Source organism: Suncus etruscus, chromosome 18 (assembly GCF_024139225.1).
Source record: "Suncus etruscus isolate mSunEtr1 chromosome 18, mSunEtr1.pri.cur, whole genome shotgun sequence".
Taxonomy (NCBI): domain Eukaryota; kingdom Metazoa; phylum Chordata; class Mammalia; order Eulipotyphla; family Soricidae; genus Suncus; species Suncus etruscus.
This window is the reverse complement of record NC_064865.1, coordinates 10,552,479-10,569,274: the sequence shown is the minus strand read 5'-3', so window position 1 is coordinate 10,569,274 and position 16,796 is coordinate 10,552,479. Positions and strand designations below refer to the sequence as shown.

The window sequence follows — 16,796 nt, the reverse complement described above, 5'->3', positions numbered from 1 at the left end:
AGAGTGTTTGCCTTACACATGGCCTACCCAGGTTTGATCCCCAGCATCCCATATGGTTCCCCAAGCTTGCTAGAAGTGATCCCTGAGCATAGAGCCAGAAGTTCTGAGCACTGCTAGTCTCAAATCCTCCCACATTCCCCAAAAGAATTAGAAAATGAATAATAATAATCTAGATGAATAAAGAGGAAGGAATTAGTAAAATAATAGTGTGACAGAAATACAATACAAAAATCCCTTCCTTACACCTATATTCATTGCAGCACTATTTACCATAGCAAGACTCTGGAAACAATCAAGATACCTTTCAACAGATGAATGGCTAAAGAAACTGTGGTACATATACACAATGGAATATTATGCAGCTGTCAGGAGATATGAAGTCATGAAGTTTACCTATACATGGATGTACATAGAATATATTATGCTGAGTGAAATAAGTCAGAGAGAGAGAGAAAAACGCAGAATGGTCTCGCTCATCTATGGGTTTTAAGAAAAATGAAAGGCATTCTTGCAATAATAATTTTCAGACACAAAAGAGAGAAGGGCTGGAAGTTACAGCTCACCTCATGAAGCTCACCACAAAGAGTGATGAGTTTAGTTAGAGAAATAACTACATTTTGAACTATCCTAATAATGAGAATGTGTGAGGGAAATAGAAAGCCTGTCTAGAGTACAGGCGGGGGTTCGGTGGAGAGGAGGGAGATTTGGGACATTGGTGATGGGAATGTTGCACTGGTGATGGTGGTGTTCTTTACATGACTGAAACCCAAACACAATCATGTATGTAATCCAGGTGTTTAAATAAAAAATATATAAAATAATAGTGTGAAAACAATAAAATTAAAAACAACTAAAAGGAAGACTTTGTTGTGAACTGAAAGAATAGTGCAGCCAGTAGGGTTGTTTGCTTTACTTGCTGCCACCTTGGGTTAGATCCCTGGAATCTCATAGGGGTCCTGGGCCTTCCCTGAATAACTCCTGAATGCAGAAACAGAAGTAATTCCTGAGCACTGCTGGGTGTGACCACAAAAAACAAAACAAAACAAAGGATTTGTCATGTAAAAAATTGTTATTATGTATTAATAACATTACAAACAATTTATAAACTTTTAAGAAAAGGAAGACACAGACAATATTAAAAAATATAAGCAATGGCATAGTTAAAAATTAATGAGTATTACAAAGAAAGTAAGAGAATATTACCAAGACCAGAGAGATATAGTATCATGGATAGAACACGTACCTTACACATGACTGACCATAAATTGATCCCCAGAACTCCAAAATCCTCCAAGCCTTTCTAGATGTGATCTCTGGGCAGAGCCAAGAATAATCCCTGAGTACCACCAGGTGAAGCCCCCAAACAAAACAGAACAACAACAACAACAACAACAACAACAACCAAAAAAAACCAAGAGAATACTATTAACAACTTTATATCAGTACATTTAAAAGATTAAGTGAAGTGAGCAAATTTTTAGAAAAATTTGACCTAAGGAGAATTGGAAAAGTGTTATTTAAAAATCACTGCACACCTATATTCATTACAGCACTATTTACAATAGCCAGAACCTGGAAACAACATAGGTGTCCAAAAACAGATGAGTGGCTAAAGAAACTGGTACATATACACAATGGAATACTATGCAGCCATCGGGAAAAATTAAGTCATGAAATTTGCCTATCGATGGATATGGAGACTATTATGCTGAGTGAAATGAGTCAGAGGGAAAGGAATAGATATAGAATAGTCTCATCTGTGGAATATAAGAAAAAAAAAGACTATATGGTAATAATGTCCAGAGACAATAGAGATGAGGGACAGGAGGACCTGCCCATGATATAAAGCTTGCCAAAAAGAGCCTTGAGTCCAGTTAGAGTACTAACTGCACTGACAACTACTATGGCAATGAGAGAGATGAGGGCAGAGGCAGAATGCCTGCTTTAGAGACAGACAGGGAATGGGGGTGGAGGAGGGAAACGGGAGACATTGGTAGTGGAAAAGTTGCACTGATGAAGGGTGGTTGTATACTCTATGACTGAAGCCCAACTATGAACATTTCTGTAGCCACAGTGCTTAAATAAATAATTTTTAAAAAGACTTAGCAGTATATGAAAAAGATAATTGATGAAACAAAAAATATGAAACAAAAAGTATATGAAAAAGACAATTATTGATGAGACAAAAATGCTTGGACATTGTATTCCATGCCAGATCTCCTAGAATATTATTTTCTATTATTAACTCAGAGTTAATAAGATGATGTATCTTTCACTGTCCTTCATATCTTGTTAACTTAGGGATCTCACAAAGTTGGGACCTAGACACTGGGAAAGAATATTGAAATATATGCTTTTCAAAGTGTGGTTTGGAAAAAGGGCTGGAGAGACTGTACAGGCTTAGTAGTCTTATCTTGTATGTGAACAATGCTCGTTAACACTACATATGCACCCCAAACACTTCCAGGAGTGATCCCTAAGTTAGAAGCCAGTGATATGCACAGCCAGGTGTGGTCCCCACAAATGACAAAACAAAACAAAACTGAAAAGAAGTGATTTGGAAAAAACAACCCATCTTTCAAGACTTGGGGTCCAGCTTTTGTGTCTGCTGTAATAGGATGTTAGCTTCTTTGCTAATTTTTCATTTTAGCACTTGTCATTTATAAGAATACCAGGCCAGGCCACTTTTATATTTGCTGTGATCAGAGTTCTGGACCTATTTCTGTGGTACTATATACAATGCGTAACTTTATCAGAATAAAAAAGAATTTATGGTTTCCAAGGTGGTCATGCTATGTTGATATGCAATCCTTAAATCTTTTAATTCTCAGAAAACAGTGAAAATTATATTTATTCCATAAATACAAGTTGATTATATACTGGAAAATCTGTTGATTTCCCAAATGAACAAATTACTGTTACCTAACACTATCTAGGACTCTCCTAATAGCATGAGCAGAAGTGAAACGATGTACTTGTTTGATATCTGTTGACCAGAGCATAATGTGTGGTATTATATTGTTCATTATGAGTTCATGTTTATCAGTGTACCTAATGCAATGAGACAAATGATCACTAATTTGTTGGATGTATACATAAATGGCTGGAAAGTTGAATTCAATGACATGGATTCCTCCTAGTTATTAATCTACAGGACATAATACTTTCTCCCTGTAATTTCTAAGCTTTAACTCTGTTAAGATTAGTGACCTGTGTAATTTGAATTGAATATGGAAAAGAAACTTTACAGAAACCATCTGGGATATTATTTATGCATCCTGTTGACAAATAGAAATGCAGAGCCTTATATTTTATCTGCTGGGAAGTTTGCTTTCTTTCCATCTTCATTCCTTTTTCTTTTCTCTTGTTATCTTATGTCAGAGAACTTTCCTCAGTGTGTGCTGGAAATCTCTGATCAAGAAGTATTGGAATGGTATACTGCCAAAGACTTCATTGTTGGGAAACCAGTCACTATCCTTGGCAGAACTTTTTTTATTTATGACTGCGATGCATTTACTCGACAGTATTACAAAGAACAGCTTGGATTTCCTGATTTGCCACGTATTGATGTGAGCAAGAAAGAACCACCTCCTATCAAACAGGTAATGCAGTACAGTACTAGATCTTAGTGTAGTGTATTAATCTTTTGATAAAGATGTTGCTCTATGCATTGTATTGTCACTTTGAACCAAACAACAAAATTCTAAATTAAAAAAAAAAAAAGAAAAAGTCTGGTAAGATCTCTGGTAAGTGGATCATGAGCAAGCGTATCAGAAATGATAAAGTCTATCAGAGGAATGATTTATCTATTAGAAAAGGTCCCAACCTACTGCTTGGAAATCAAAAGCAAGGTGCCAGGATCCTAACACATGGCTGATATTTAGGAAAGGGCTTCCTTTCCAATCTGAGGAAATGAAGAATATTTTGAGTAAAACCAGTAGAGATGTCTGTTGAAACATGCAGAAGAATTTCAGAGGAAAGCACTCAAAGAACCGTTTCAAAATCCCTCAGTCTGCACCCTCACCCCCAACCAGGTTGCTCTCATTGTTTGTTAATGAAGATGCAAATCAAGGTTAGATGCCATGACTGCATTTCTGCTTTATTTCCTCAGTAGCTCAAAATGACTATCATTCATGCTCAGACAATATACTCCTTTACATATCAATTCTTATGTTCTTTGATCTGTGGCGTTACACCTGGGGCAAATTAGGTCATTATTGACTGGGTCTGCTGTTCATCTACCTTAACTAGAGTCCTGGGAAGTAGATGAGCAATTCCCATAATCTCATTCACTAGTTTTTGAAAGAACACTATAGCTACTAGGTTTGAGAGATGTGTGAACGTTAATATTTTTTGTTTGGTTGGTTTTTTTGGGTCACACTCAGTGGGGGTTACTCTTGGCTCTGTGCTCAGAAATCACTCCTGGCAGGCTCAGGGGGACCATAAGGGATGCCGGGAATCAATCCAATGGGGGTCAGTCCAGGGTTGGCCACATTTAAGGCAAATGCCCTACTATTGGGCTATTGCTCCAGCCCCTGAACAGTAATATTTGGAAAGCATGATTTACATGAGATCAGTTTAGATCTCACTAGAGTTACCACTCATGCAGTTAGCACTGGCTGTAGAATTCAATTGGAAATGATACCACTTGGATGGAGTGGAGCTGGCAACAGCTTAACTCACTAATGGGAAAAAATAGGGGCTGGAAGTGAATATTCAGTATTGTCTTTATTTTGACCATACTTGTGTATGTAGAAACTGTTTTTTAGTACATTTTTTTAGATTTGTTTTTTCTCAAGGTTAATTTCAACACAAATAGTGTCTCTTTTACTACACACTTATTTTATTTCAGGAATTACCTCCTTATAATGGTTATGGATTAATTGAAGACTCTGCTCAGAATTGCTTTGTTCTTGTTCCAAAAGCTCCCAAAAAAGACTCCATGAAAATGTTGCTGAATGATAACAAGGTGCTTCGTTATTTGGCTGCACTGGTGAGGATAATTTTACATTCTACATTTTGTTTATCTTATCCATTTTGCCTGAGAGCTATAGAACGGCAGCTCAGATTTGAGGGTTGAGACATTTTGGACAGTAAATTCTATTTCCTCTAATATTTTATAGATATAATTAACCCCTTCCCTCTGACCTAAAAATTATGGCAGAATTTCTTTTCTTTTTTTATTTTTTTTATTTTTGGGTCACACCCAGCAGTGCTCAGGGGTTACTCCTAGCTCTATGCTCAGAAATCACTCCTGGCACTAAAGGGACCATATGCCTTACCTCTATGCTATCTCTCCGGCCCCAGAATTTCATTTTTTATTAAACAATTCTAAACCTAGTATGCTTTGATTATTGTGTAATGGTGCCTTTATAGTATACCATGATTTCCCTGAGGGGTGGAGATTATATTTTACTAATGTGCATTGTTACTTGTAATATATGGTTTGATGTATTTAATTATTAAATATTTTGGCGGGGTTGGGCCACACCTGGCTCCAGCTCTTTAGACTTATCTTCTTAGATCCTTTGTTTTTTGTTGTAGTTATTGTTTTTGGTTTTGGGCCACATCTGATGGTTATCAGATAAAGCAAATAAGAATGACAAACTTTAAGCTAGATTCATGAAGAAACAAACAAATTGAGCTAAATTGTATCAGAGATAAAAAAAAAAGATAAATTACAACAGATGCTGCATAACACAAAAGAGAATAAAAGGCTACTATAAACAACTTTATTCCACTAAACTGGAGAACCCAGAAGAGGAGTGTAAGATGACACCTAGCTATAAACACCAAACGAAGGTGTTCTTCCTCTTTCCTGTAACCACTTCCTTTGATACATAAAAGCCCACCTGGATCTTACTCCACCTTGTCCTGCCTGGTGGGATGCTTATTGGTTTAATAAAGAAAGTGGCAGTTCTGGCTTCTGGGTTCAGGCAAAGACCGCAGGTGAAAAGCCACAGATGCCTGAGCATCTTTTCTTGGCTAGCTTGGCTTATTAATCATTTGCTGCTACCTTGCTGCTTTTTTTTTAAATTAATATCTTTATTTAAGCGCCATGATTACAAACATGTTTGTAGTTGGGTTTCAGTTATAAAAAAGAGCATACCCCTTTATCAGTGCAACCTTCCCACCACCAGTGCCCTGGTCTCTCTCCTCCACAACCCCCTGCCTGTATTTGAGACAGGCATTCTATTTTCTCACTACCATTATCATGATAGCTGTTGGTGTATTTATTTCTCTAACTGTACTCATCAATCTTTGTGGTAAGCTTCATGTAATGGGCTGGACCTTTGAAACCTCATTTTTGTTGTCTCTGAGTATTACTACCATACTATCTTTTATTTTTCTTAAATCCTACAGATGAGTGAGACTATTCTGTGTCTATCTCTCTTCCTCTGACTCATTTCACTTGTGCCACCCCTGATAGTTCTTGTTCTTTGTGATGTGTGCCCGTCTCTGGCTTGGTACCTCATTGTTTGATTTGCAGCTTCCTGATTATTAGTGATGTGGAGCATTTTTCATGTGCTTTTTGGTCATCTTTATTTCTTCTTTGGGGAATTGTCTTTTCATTTCTTCTCTCCAATTTTTGATGGGGTTAGCTATTTGTTTTTGTTAGGTTCTGTCAGTACCTTGAATAATCTTAGATGTTAGCCCCTTATATGATGGGTTTCCTCACACCTGTCAGTGTGGGGGTTAGAAATATGGTGCATGGGGTGATCTCACAAATCATGAATTTTACTTTACAAGGAAGGTGTATTTTTATAATCAAGACTGAATTTTATAATTAAGGCTATTTTAACCTCTCAAGACTGATTCAGGAGGGGCCAGAGCAGTGGCACAAGTGGTAGGACATTTGCCTTGCTATACGCTAACCTAGGACAGACTGCGGTTTGATTCCCTGGCATCCCATATGGTCCTCATGTGGTCCCCCAAGCCAGGAGCGATTTTGAGTGCACAGCTAGGAGTAACCCCTGAGTGTCAACTGGGTGTGGACCAAAAGCAAACAGACAAAAAGACTGAATCAGGAGAAAGTAGAAAATAGAAAATCTGAACAGATCAATCATAAATAATGAAATTTAAACAGTGTTTAAAAATCTTGGGGCTGGAGAAATTAAAATTTTCATTTAATTTAATTAAAATTACAGGGGTAAGGTGTTTGTCTTCTAGACAACCTTCCCTGAATTGATACACAACACCTCATGTCATAACATTTTGGACACTGCCAGGAATGAGGCCTGCACAGGGTCAGGAGTGTTACATCCAGGTGTGTCCCCAAACAGGGCTATTGTGGAGTCAATAGATAACAGGGCTGTGGAGCAGGTAGATAAAGGGCTGACAGATAAATGCTCTGAATCTGACTTCTCAGCATTTTGGTACTTCCAACTCTGACTCCGCAGCCCTGGCCCCAAAAGCAAAATGTTCTTTGATTAATTAGAAATGACCCTCTCTCTTTTAGAACCTCTTTAAGCTGGAAGTTTATGCCATCTGGAAGTTTATGGCCACCCAGCTTTTTTTTTTTTTTTTTTTGATATCTTAACTTTGAACTTTCAGCCAAAGAACATTAAGAAAAATAAAACAGAAAACCATGTACAATTACTTTGTTCCTCAAGTCCCCAGATTGTAATACATAATATTTCTTAGCAGCACACAAAGCAATCTAAAGCCATAAAATTTATGTAACTCCTTAAACATTGAAGACATAGTACTTTTTTACATTTCCATGCACATGCATATTAGTTTAAGTTAACCTCAAAAGTTTAAGTGGGTTGTTTTTCTTAAGGATTAGAGTCAAAGGAGCACAGTAAAAACGGTGTTAGAGTGGCAATTATTGTTTGCATAGGCCCACCAAAATATGAGGGACATGGAACGGAAAAGCTTTGGCCTAAATACAAGGAGACCCTACCCCTTAAGTTTCCTGGCATAAGACCAACTCTAGGCTCCAGGCAAACTAGTTTGTCCAATCCAGGTCATTGTCTGTAGTGCCAATACACTTTTATTTTTCACACAGTCTCTGTTGTTGGTATCATGTTTCTGTATTAAAGATGCTGGAATCTGCATATCCTACATTGCAGTCAGGATGGTGCAGAGCATCCTCTAGTTTCACCTCACAATTAAAGGGCAATGCAGAGAGCCCTGTCCTGTAAGCAGGTCTTGTTGCCAAGTCTTCTTAGTGTTAAGGGAAGTCTCTTTTGAGCAGGTCGATGTCAGAGCAGCGGTAGGGTCTTCCCTGGTAGAGGATTGCTTCCAGGTGTTATTATAAAAAACCTTGGATGTTTTGTAGATAGCTTCCCTGGTTCAGGCGTGAATGGAGAATGCTCATTCTTCTAAGGCCTGTGCCAGGTCATTATATCAATGTTAAGGTGTAAGGTCCCATTGCACTACAAGATTTGTGTGTTCCAATCTCTATTAGATAAGAATTTATTTGTATGTATATAGTATTTTCCCATTTTAATATGCCTATGCAAACAAGGAACAATGCCACATGGTGTTATTGGCGCATATGGGGGCTGTAAGAACAAGTCCAACAATCCCCATGACATGGTTCAATCATAAGCCTTAAAACTGAGGGACTCTTTCACCAAAATTCCTTATTGAACAGCTCACAAAGAGAAGAAAAGATAAAAAGTGGGTAAAATCTTCACCATATAAGAGAATATTTAGTAAGAGTTATAGTTGCAAAGAAAATACACATAAAATATTCAAAAGACATATGTGTCCATTTTATGTCTTTTGAAATAGTTGGGGGTTGTTAAATCCACTGCACGACTTTGGTCTGTGATTAGGACTGTGCAGTACTGAAGTTAAAAAGAGTAAATGTGGGGTACTGATGGTTGGGGGTGAGAGAGTTAAGGAGAAAAAATGAGCTTTGTAGGGTTGTGCAAAAGGGCAGAATACAAAATGGACATTCTGCATACACAAAACATAAGTTAATAGGGAATACTATTAATATATACTGTGTGTGCGACCCCGAGCAATTTTGAATATGTAGACTGGTAAGAAATTGCCAGTGACTACCTTAGTGCAACCGAGCAAATCTCAGCACACCCCAAGTTAGGACCCATTTCTGGCCGCCTGGGCTGGCACCCAGGGAAGACTTGGAGGCCGGGGAGCAGAAGAGGGGATGGCCGGGGGCCTATCAAGGCTCCCCGCACCACCAAGCTAGGGAGAAGGCCTTCGACATGGGGTCTCCCCAAACCTCATGCCGGCTAGAGCTAGCCTCCAGATCAAGAAAGGATTCGGTAGAGAACCGAAAGCCAGGATCTGCCTGCCCTCCACCCTGTGCCCTTCCCATCCTAGTGCTGGGGGAAGGGCGGGAAAAGCTTGGGACCCCTCCAGGAGGGACCACCCAACACCCACCTTTTCTGGCCACCTGGGCTGGCACCCAGGGAAGGCCTGGAGACCAGCCACCCAGCTTTTTTAAAAGTTTTTTTTTTTTAAAAGAGTTTGACTTTGAAACGGTGTTCGTACTGGCTATTCAACTGTGTTTCTTGCAGGAAGCAAGATGTTGGATTCATTTTTCTGATCAATTTTGCCATTCTGTGTCTCTTAATTGGTCCCTTTAATTCATTGACATTAGAGAGATTATTGTCATGGAATTCTGTGCCATCTTTTTGTAGAAGTTTGGTGTGCTTGTGGAGTTGTCTTTCTTCAGTTCTTCTTTTAAAGATGGTTTGATTCTGTATAGTTTGTGAGCCTTGCTTATCTGTGAAGCTCTGTATCTTTCCTTAAAACCTGAATGAGAGTGACTAGCTGGGTGAAGCTTTTTCAGTGAGGTACTCGTCTCATTTTGTTGATTTTTTTTTTTTTTTTACTAAATCACACTACTGCCCTTGGGCCCTAAACGTTGCTTGTGATAAATATTATTTAAATCTTAAGAGTGCCCCTTTACATATATTTTTCTTTTTTGATCTTGCTGCTTTTAGTATTCTATCTCTTGAGTTTTCATCTTTGTGACTAGAACATGATGAGGTGTTTTTCTTTGGGTATCTTTTAGCTGATACTCTTTATTCAAAAAATTCAGGATATGGATTCATGCACTCTTAAGCTCTGGGAACTTCTCAGCAATGAAATCTTTGACTGTTGCTTATCCAAAGGCACTTTCTTCCTGGCTCTCTAGGACACTAATGATTTTTATGTTATTTCTGTTGAATTTATCCCCAAATTCTATTGTTTTAATTTATTTTGAGGAGTTTTTCTACTTTAGTTTAAGACTCTTCCGTCTTTTGCTGTTGCCTGGAGGTATTACACAGCTCATCTTCAAGCTCACTGATTTTGTCCTCAGCAGATTTTACTCTGCTGATTTGGCTTACAGTGACTTTTTTATTCCTCCTACCAAATTTTTCAGTTTTGTCATTTTTGTTTGAAGATACTTCATTTCTACTCTTATATTTTCTCGAGTCTTATTGGCTATCTGTTCCATGGTTTCTTTGCGTTCCTTGAATATACTCAACATTTCCTCTCTAAAGTTTTTATTAGTCTATAAAGGTAGGCTACTATTTAGGTCTTCAAAACTATCATATTCATTCACTAAGTGTGATGGGGTCCTGAGTTGCTTTCTTATTGTGACCTTTGCAGTGTGGTTGTAATTTTAATCTTGCAGTACTATTCATTGTCTAGAAGAACTGCATGGCCAGGGAATAAAGTGGAACATTCATGTTCTTTTTGGGACACACTCACCTTGGGTGAAATGATTCTTCTGAATTACATAGAGGACCCTGCTGCCAGTCTTTCTATCTGCCTCAGTTTCTTGGTACTTGTGTTGCTGTGTAGTTCTCAGCTTGGGTGCCTGGAAGATACCTCCCATTGTCTGGTGCTTCTCTTTGCTTGGGGTGCACTCTCTCCAAAAGTAAAATAATTAAATGTTTTTCCTGTTAGGTAAATTTGCTCTTCTCACCTGGCTCTGTCTACCTTTGTTCTGTAGCACTACTCAAAACTTTTTTGAGGTTTAAGGTATTTTTGAGGTTTAAAAATAGTAAAACATAGAAGTGGTGTTATTTTTATTAATTATTGTGAGTATGTGCTAGAATTTGTTATTATTATAGGAGTTTCCAATTTGAAAAGTTTAAAGACTATAGAGAATGCTAATGAGGAAATTATTATTCTAAACAGAGGCCTGATAAATTTTATGTAATCAACAAGAAATTATGCCACAAGTATATTTATGGTCTGAATATGTGCTGAAGTTGTGATATAAGATTTTATTCAAGAATATTTGTATCTGTATTTAGGCTTCTTTAATCTGGATTTTATTTCTTAAGAATAATATGACTGTTTTCCATGACTTAATTTAGGAAAAGTCTTAACTGCAGGAAATTTCTCAGAATCATTTCTAGTTCTTATAAAACATGGTTATATATTACAATTACAGGTCCTTTCTTTTTAAATTTTCTTTAAAAAATTTTACATAGGGGCCAGAGTAATATAGTACCATGGGTGTAGTACTTGCTTTGCACATAGCTGATCCTGATCTTATTCCCAGCATCCCATACTGTCCCCTGAACACTGCCAAGAATAATTCTTGAGTCCAGAGCCAGGAATAAGCATTGGTGTGTTCCCAAAACAGAATAAAATAAATAAATATGCATGAATAGATTTGTTAAAGACCCACATCTTGTATAATGATTTAATTGTCAACAAAGTAGAATATAAGCTCAGTTAAAAGGTCTCATACTGGCAGTCTCTGAGGAAAATATATGGCAGAAGATAACCCTCATTCAGATGTGTTTGTTTGGCCTACAGACTACTTTAAAAGGGAAGGAGTCAGAATCAGAGGTTTTATATAGGAAATCAAATTTCTATCTTCTCATGAACAATTGGAAAATTAATCAATATGGCATGACTTCCCACATGACACCACACTGGAGTTCAGCTTAGAAGAAAGATGTCCTTTTCAGGTTATCAAAGTTCCCACACTGCTATTCTACTTTTGTTTTGTTTTGTTTTGTTTTGTTTGGGGGCCATACCTAGTATTACTAAGGGGTTGTCCCTGATTCTGTACTCAGAAATTACTCTATGTTGGGATATAGGGACTGAACCTGAGTCAGTCATGTGCAAGGTAAATGTACCCGCTGTACAATCACTCCAATCCCATATGATATTTCTATTTATATTATATTTTAATAAATTGAGTTTATATAATATATCTAGTCCCTAAGGCATTGAAGTTCACACTATCTATATCTATATCACAAGCCTTCAGAATATTTCCTTTTGTTCCCCTTTTTAGGAATCCCCCAATCCAGAAGACAAAAATCGTCGATTTATCTTCTCTTACTTTCTTGCCACTGACATGATCAGCATCTTTGAGCCTCCTGTTCGAAATTCTGGTATCCTGGGGGGCAAATACCTTGGAAGAACTAAAATTGCTAAACCATTGTCTTCAGTGGAAGACCCTGTCTACTACAGTCCCAGTGACTTCTTCATTGGTGCTGTGATTGAAGGTCAGTTCAATCAATTTATACTTTTCTGCTCACAAATGAAGCAAATGTTGCGATGAATGGGGATAAAGTGACATACATGGCACCCCTTCATTAACACTAGTGCAAACCACACAGTGCCGAAAAGAAATGAGAGAGAAAAGTAAAATGCCTATCCCTGAGGCAGGCAGGGGAGGGTAGGTGGGAGGGAAGAGGGCATCATGAAGGGTGAGAGGGAAACTGGGATATTGGTGGTGGGAAATGTGCACTGCTGAAAGTTTTATACATTGTATGACTGTAACTCAATCATGAACAATTTTTATCTGTGGAATAATACTGAGTATGAACAGGTTTGTAACCATGGTGTTTAAATACAATTAAAGGGCACAATATCTTTCTTAAATTTAGTTCAGGGATTAGAGCAATAGTACAGCTGGTAGGTAATTTGCCTTGCATGCTGCCAACTCAGGTTCAAACCCAACACTCCATATGGTCCTCTGAACCCACCAGTAGTAATCCCTGAGCACAGAACCAGGAGTAAACCCTTGAGCATCACTAGGTGTTGCCCAGAAACAAACAAACTCAAAGAATTTAATTTGGTTAACTTTTCTAAGAGTGGGTGGGAAAGATTGCAGATAAGTAGGTGCTTACCTATTCCAGCTAAGATAAAGATAGCATTTGCATTTATGTGATATCAAGTCTTATCAGTTAAACTCATAATGGTTTTTCCTTTTTGGAAAAGCACTGAGAAGATGACAGATTTATTTATTTTTATTTGTTTTGGAGCTACATCCATCAGTATTCAGGGCTCATTCCTGGCTCTGCTCAAGAGTCACAACTGGCAAGCTCAGGGAACCATATGGGATGCCAGAGATTGAACACAGTCAAGTTTCTTACCTGCTGCACTATCTCCAGCCTCAGATTGATTGATTGATTTTTGGTTTTTGGGCCACACCCGGTGGTGCTCAGGGGTTACTCCTGGCTGTCTGCTCAGAAATAGCTCCTGGCAGACAAGGGGGACCATATGGGACACCAGGATTTGAACCAACCACCTTTGGTCCTGGATTGGCTGCTTGCAAGGCAAACGCAGGTGTGCTATCTCTCCGGCCCATTATTTAAAAAAATTGTTCAGAGGTCATACCTGGCAGTGCTCAGGGGCTACTCTCACGCTGATGCTCAGGAGTTGCTCTAGGGGCTTTTGAGAGTGCTAGGGATCAACCTAGACTCCTCTATGTAAAATACACGTTCTAGTTTATTGAGCTATATTTCACTGCTTACCTATTGAGAATGTTTATTAGAAAAAAAATCATAAATACATGTTTCTAGATTTGTTGCTGGAAGATAAATTTTATTTTACTTATGACTGAATCATTGGAAACAAAGCCAAGCTAAATTAATTTCTACCTCTCCCTAGTGTTTGGCCACCGGTTCATTATCCTCGATACAGATGAGTATGTCTTAAAATACATGGAGAGCAATGCTGCCCAGTACTCACCAGAAGCACTCACGTCAGTTCAAAATCATTTTCGAAAACAAGAGGATGCTGTGCCAGAATTGGAAAAGTATGCTCTTACCATATGTGATCTATTTTATTTTTAACACTGTTGAAATAGGAAATAATTTTTATTAAAACTAATATATAGGGGCCTAAGAGATAGCATGGAGATAGGGCATTTACCTTGCATGCAGAAGGATGGTATTTCAAATTCCGGCATCCCATATGGTCTCCTGAGCCTGCCAGGAGCGATTTCTGAGCATAGAGCCAGGAGTAACCCCTGAGCGCTGCTGGGTGTGACCCAAAAAACAAAAAAAAACACAAAACAAAACAAAACAAAACAAAAACTAATATATAGCTACATTTTAGATTTTTAGAGTTATTAGAAATCCAAAGATTATTTAGGTCCAGTCTAATAACAAGTAACTTGAAACCTTGTTTTGGGATCACATATGACAATACTCAGGGGTTATTCCTGCCTCTTCACTCAGTAATTACTCCTGGTGGTGCTCAGGGGACCATATGGGATGTTGGGGTTAGATTGAATCTGCTAGAAGCAAGGCAAGTACCCACTGTAATATTGCTCAGGCCCCTTCTTTAAGGTGGGGGCCCACACCCAACAATGCTCAGGGGTTACTCCTTGATTTGCACTCAGAAATTACTCCTGGTGGGGATCTTTGGGCGATCATATGGTATGGGATGCTGGGGATAGAATCCTACATACAAGGCAAGTGCTGTTGTACCTGCTGTACTATTGTTCCAGTCTAAACTTTTCAATATAATTTATTTACCTTATAATTATTGAATACCTAGTACCTGTCAGATACTCTCACTAGGTTCTTATAACTTTTCTCAGTAAATAAGACAAAATGTCATTGGCTTCATGGAGTTGACATTAGAAGGTAAATATTGCTAATAGAGGAACAGAATTAAATAAAGTAACAATTACAATAGAGTAAATTGTACAATGGACTCTATGAGTGCAATAGGCAAATAGCAAATTTAGGGTAATAAGAATGTTTGGAGACTGATGGTGGTGGCATTGATCAGAGGTATGCCTCACAGGAAAGGGTGATATTAAGAAAGTACTTGAAGTCAAGGAAATTAGTGTCTATATCAAGAAGAAGAGTTTCCAGCAAGAGGGAATATTGAATGCTGAGGTTCTAAGGATAGCATGTCCTGAGCACCTAAGTAACACTGGTCTAAATGAAGAAATCAAGCAAGTGGCTGAATCAAGTGAGTGAGGAAAAAGGGTGTAGGAATTAAAGCTAAAAAGTAAGTGGCTGGAGTAGTGGTACAAACCCTAATGCACCTGCCTTGCGTGTGTTAGCCTAGAATGGACCGCAGTTTGATTTCCCAGCGTCCCATATGGTCCCCCCAAGCCAGGAGTAATTTATAAGTGCATAGCGAGGAGTAACTCCTGAGCATAAATGGGTGTGGCCCAACCCCCCCAAAATTAATAAGGGATCAGATTATGTAGGACTTACTGTTTTTTTTTTGAAAATGTTGATATTTTTTATAAAAGAAATAGGTAAGAAATATGAGGATTTTGAGTAGAGGAGTGGCACGATTAGTAGATGTTTTTTAAAGGACAACTAGTTTTTAGGTTGCAAATAGATTAAGAGGGAGATTAATTGATCACAGCTGGAGTGGTGATGCAGCGGTAGGGCGGTAGGGCATTTGCCTTGCACGTGGTTGACCTAGAGCGAACTGCGGTTTGATCCCCTGGCATTCCTTTTGGTCCCCCAAACCAGGTGCAATTTTTGAGTGTAGAGCCAGGAGAAACCCCTGAGCTTCACTGGGTTTGGCCCCCCAAAAAACAAATATATTACAGCAACCCAGGCAAACAAAGACATATATGGATCAGAGTATTATCAGTTAAGGTAAAGATAAGTATCATGTAAGAGATATTTTGTAGCCAATAGGACTTTAGCAAAGAATACAGAAGATAGAATATAGTTAAGATTGACTCTAAGAACTATATTGAGCTATATTTCACTGCTTAGCTATTGAGAATTTCTATTAGAATAAGTCATAAATCTAGAAAACATACATACTGTATTTATTCAAGTATAATGTGCACCCCTGTATAAGGCACACCCATAATTTTTGATTAAAAATCAGTATAAAATTTTGTTTCACACCAAGCATTGTAATTGACAAAAAAATGTTGTTGAACACGTGTGGCCATGATAAAAATCATTTATTGACAACGTAAACTGGTATAAACACAATACCAAAATAAAATTACCGGTAACAATGTTTATTTAAAATGCTTCCAAGTCAGATTCATCATCAGCTACACTAAAGAGTTGCTCCCATTCTTCTCGAGTTAATTTTTCATCAGTGTCCCAGCTGGCAGGAACATCTGTTTCTCCAGTTTCTTCGCTTTCTTCTGAGTCTGAATTCCACAGCAGGTCGTCTTCTGTGCCATCCATTTGATTGCTGATGCCTGTTTTCAAAAAATTCTTGGTGATCATTTCTTTTGGGATGTCTTCCCCTGATGTTTTAACCCAGGATATCACGAGAGATAGGCCAGGTTTCTTGAGGTTTTTATTTCTCCACCCTCAAGTACAGTGCGCGGCTGCAGCCCAGAAAAGGTGCAGTGCAAACTCACAATTCGCCTGCACCCTCATTGGACTGGCGACCACTGCCACCCTACCCCAGCCCTCGTTTATAACGCACACCCAAACTTTGATTTCTTTTTTTGGTAGAAAAATTTGCACGTCATACTCGAATAAATACGGTAAATACAAGTCTATGGATTGGTTGCTGGAGGATAAATTTTCTTTTACTTATGACAATGATAGGAAACATATCCAAACTAAATCAATTTCTACTCCTCCCTAGTGTTTGGCCACCAATTTATTATCCTTGATATA

General features: G+C 38.2%; 1 protein-coding gene across 1 annotated transcript in view; it reads left to right on the top strand.

Annotated features, from left to right (window-relative positions):
• The window catches only part of EFHC1 (EF-hand domain containing 1), a 57,057-nt gene that overhangs the window by 27,200 nt on the left and 13,061 nt on the right, over positions 1-16,796 (top strand). The window contains exons 6-9 of the mRNA XM_049765221.1: positions 3,382-3,602; positions 4,853-4,993; positions 12,230-12,443; positions 13,834-13,981. Coding sequence (XP_049621178.1) covers positions 3,382-3,602; positions 4,853-4,993; positions 12,230-12,443; positions 13,834-13,981 — 724 coding nt within the window. The remainder of the gene's footprint in view (positions 1-3,381; positions 3,603-4,852; positions 4,994-12,229; positions 12,444-13,833; positions 13,982-16,796) is intronic.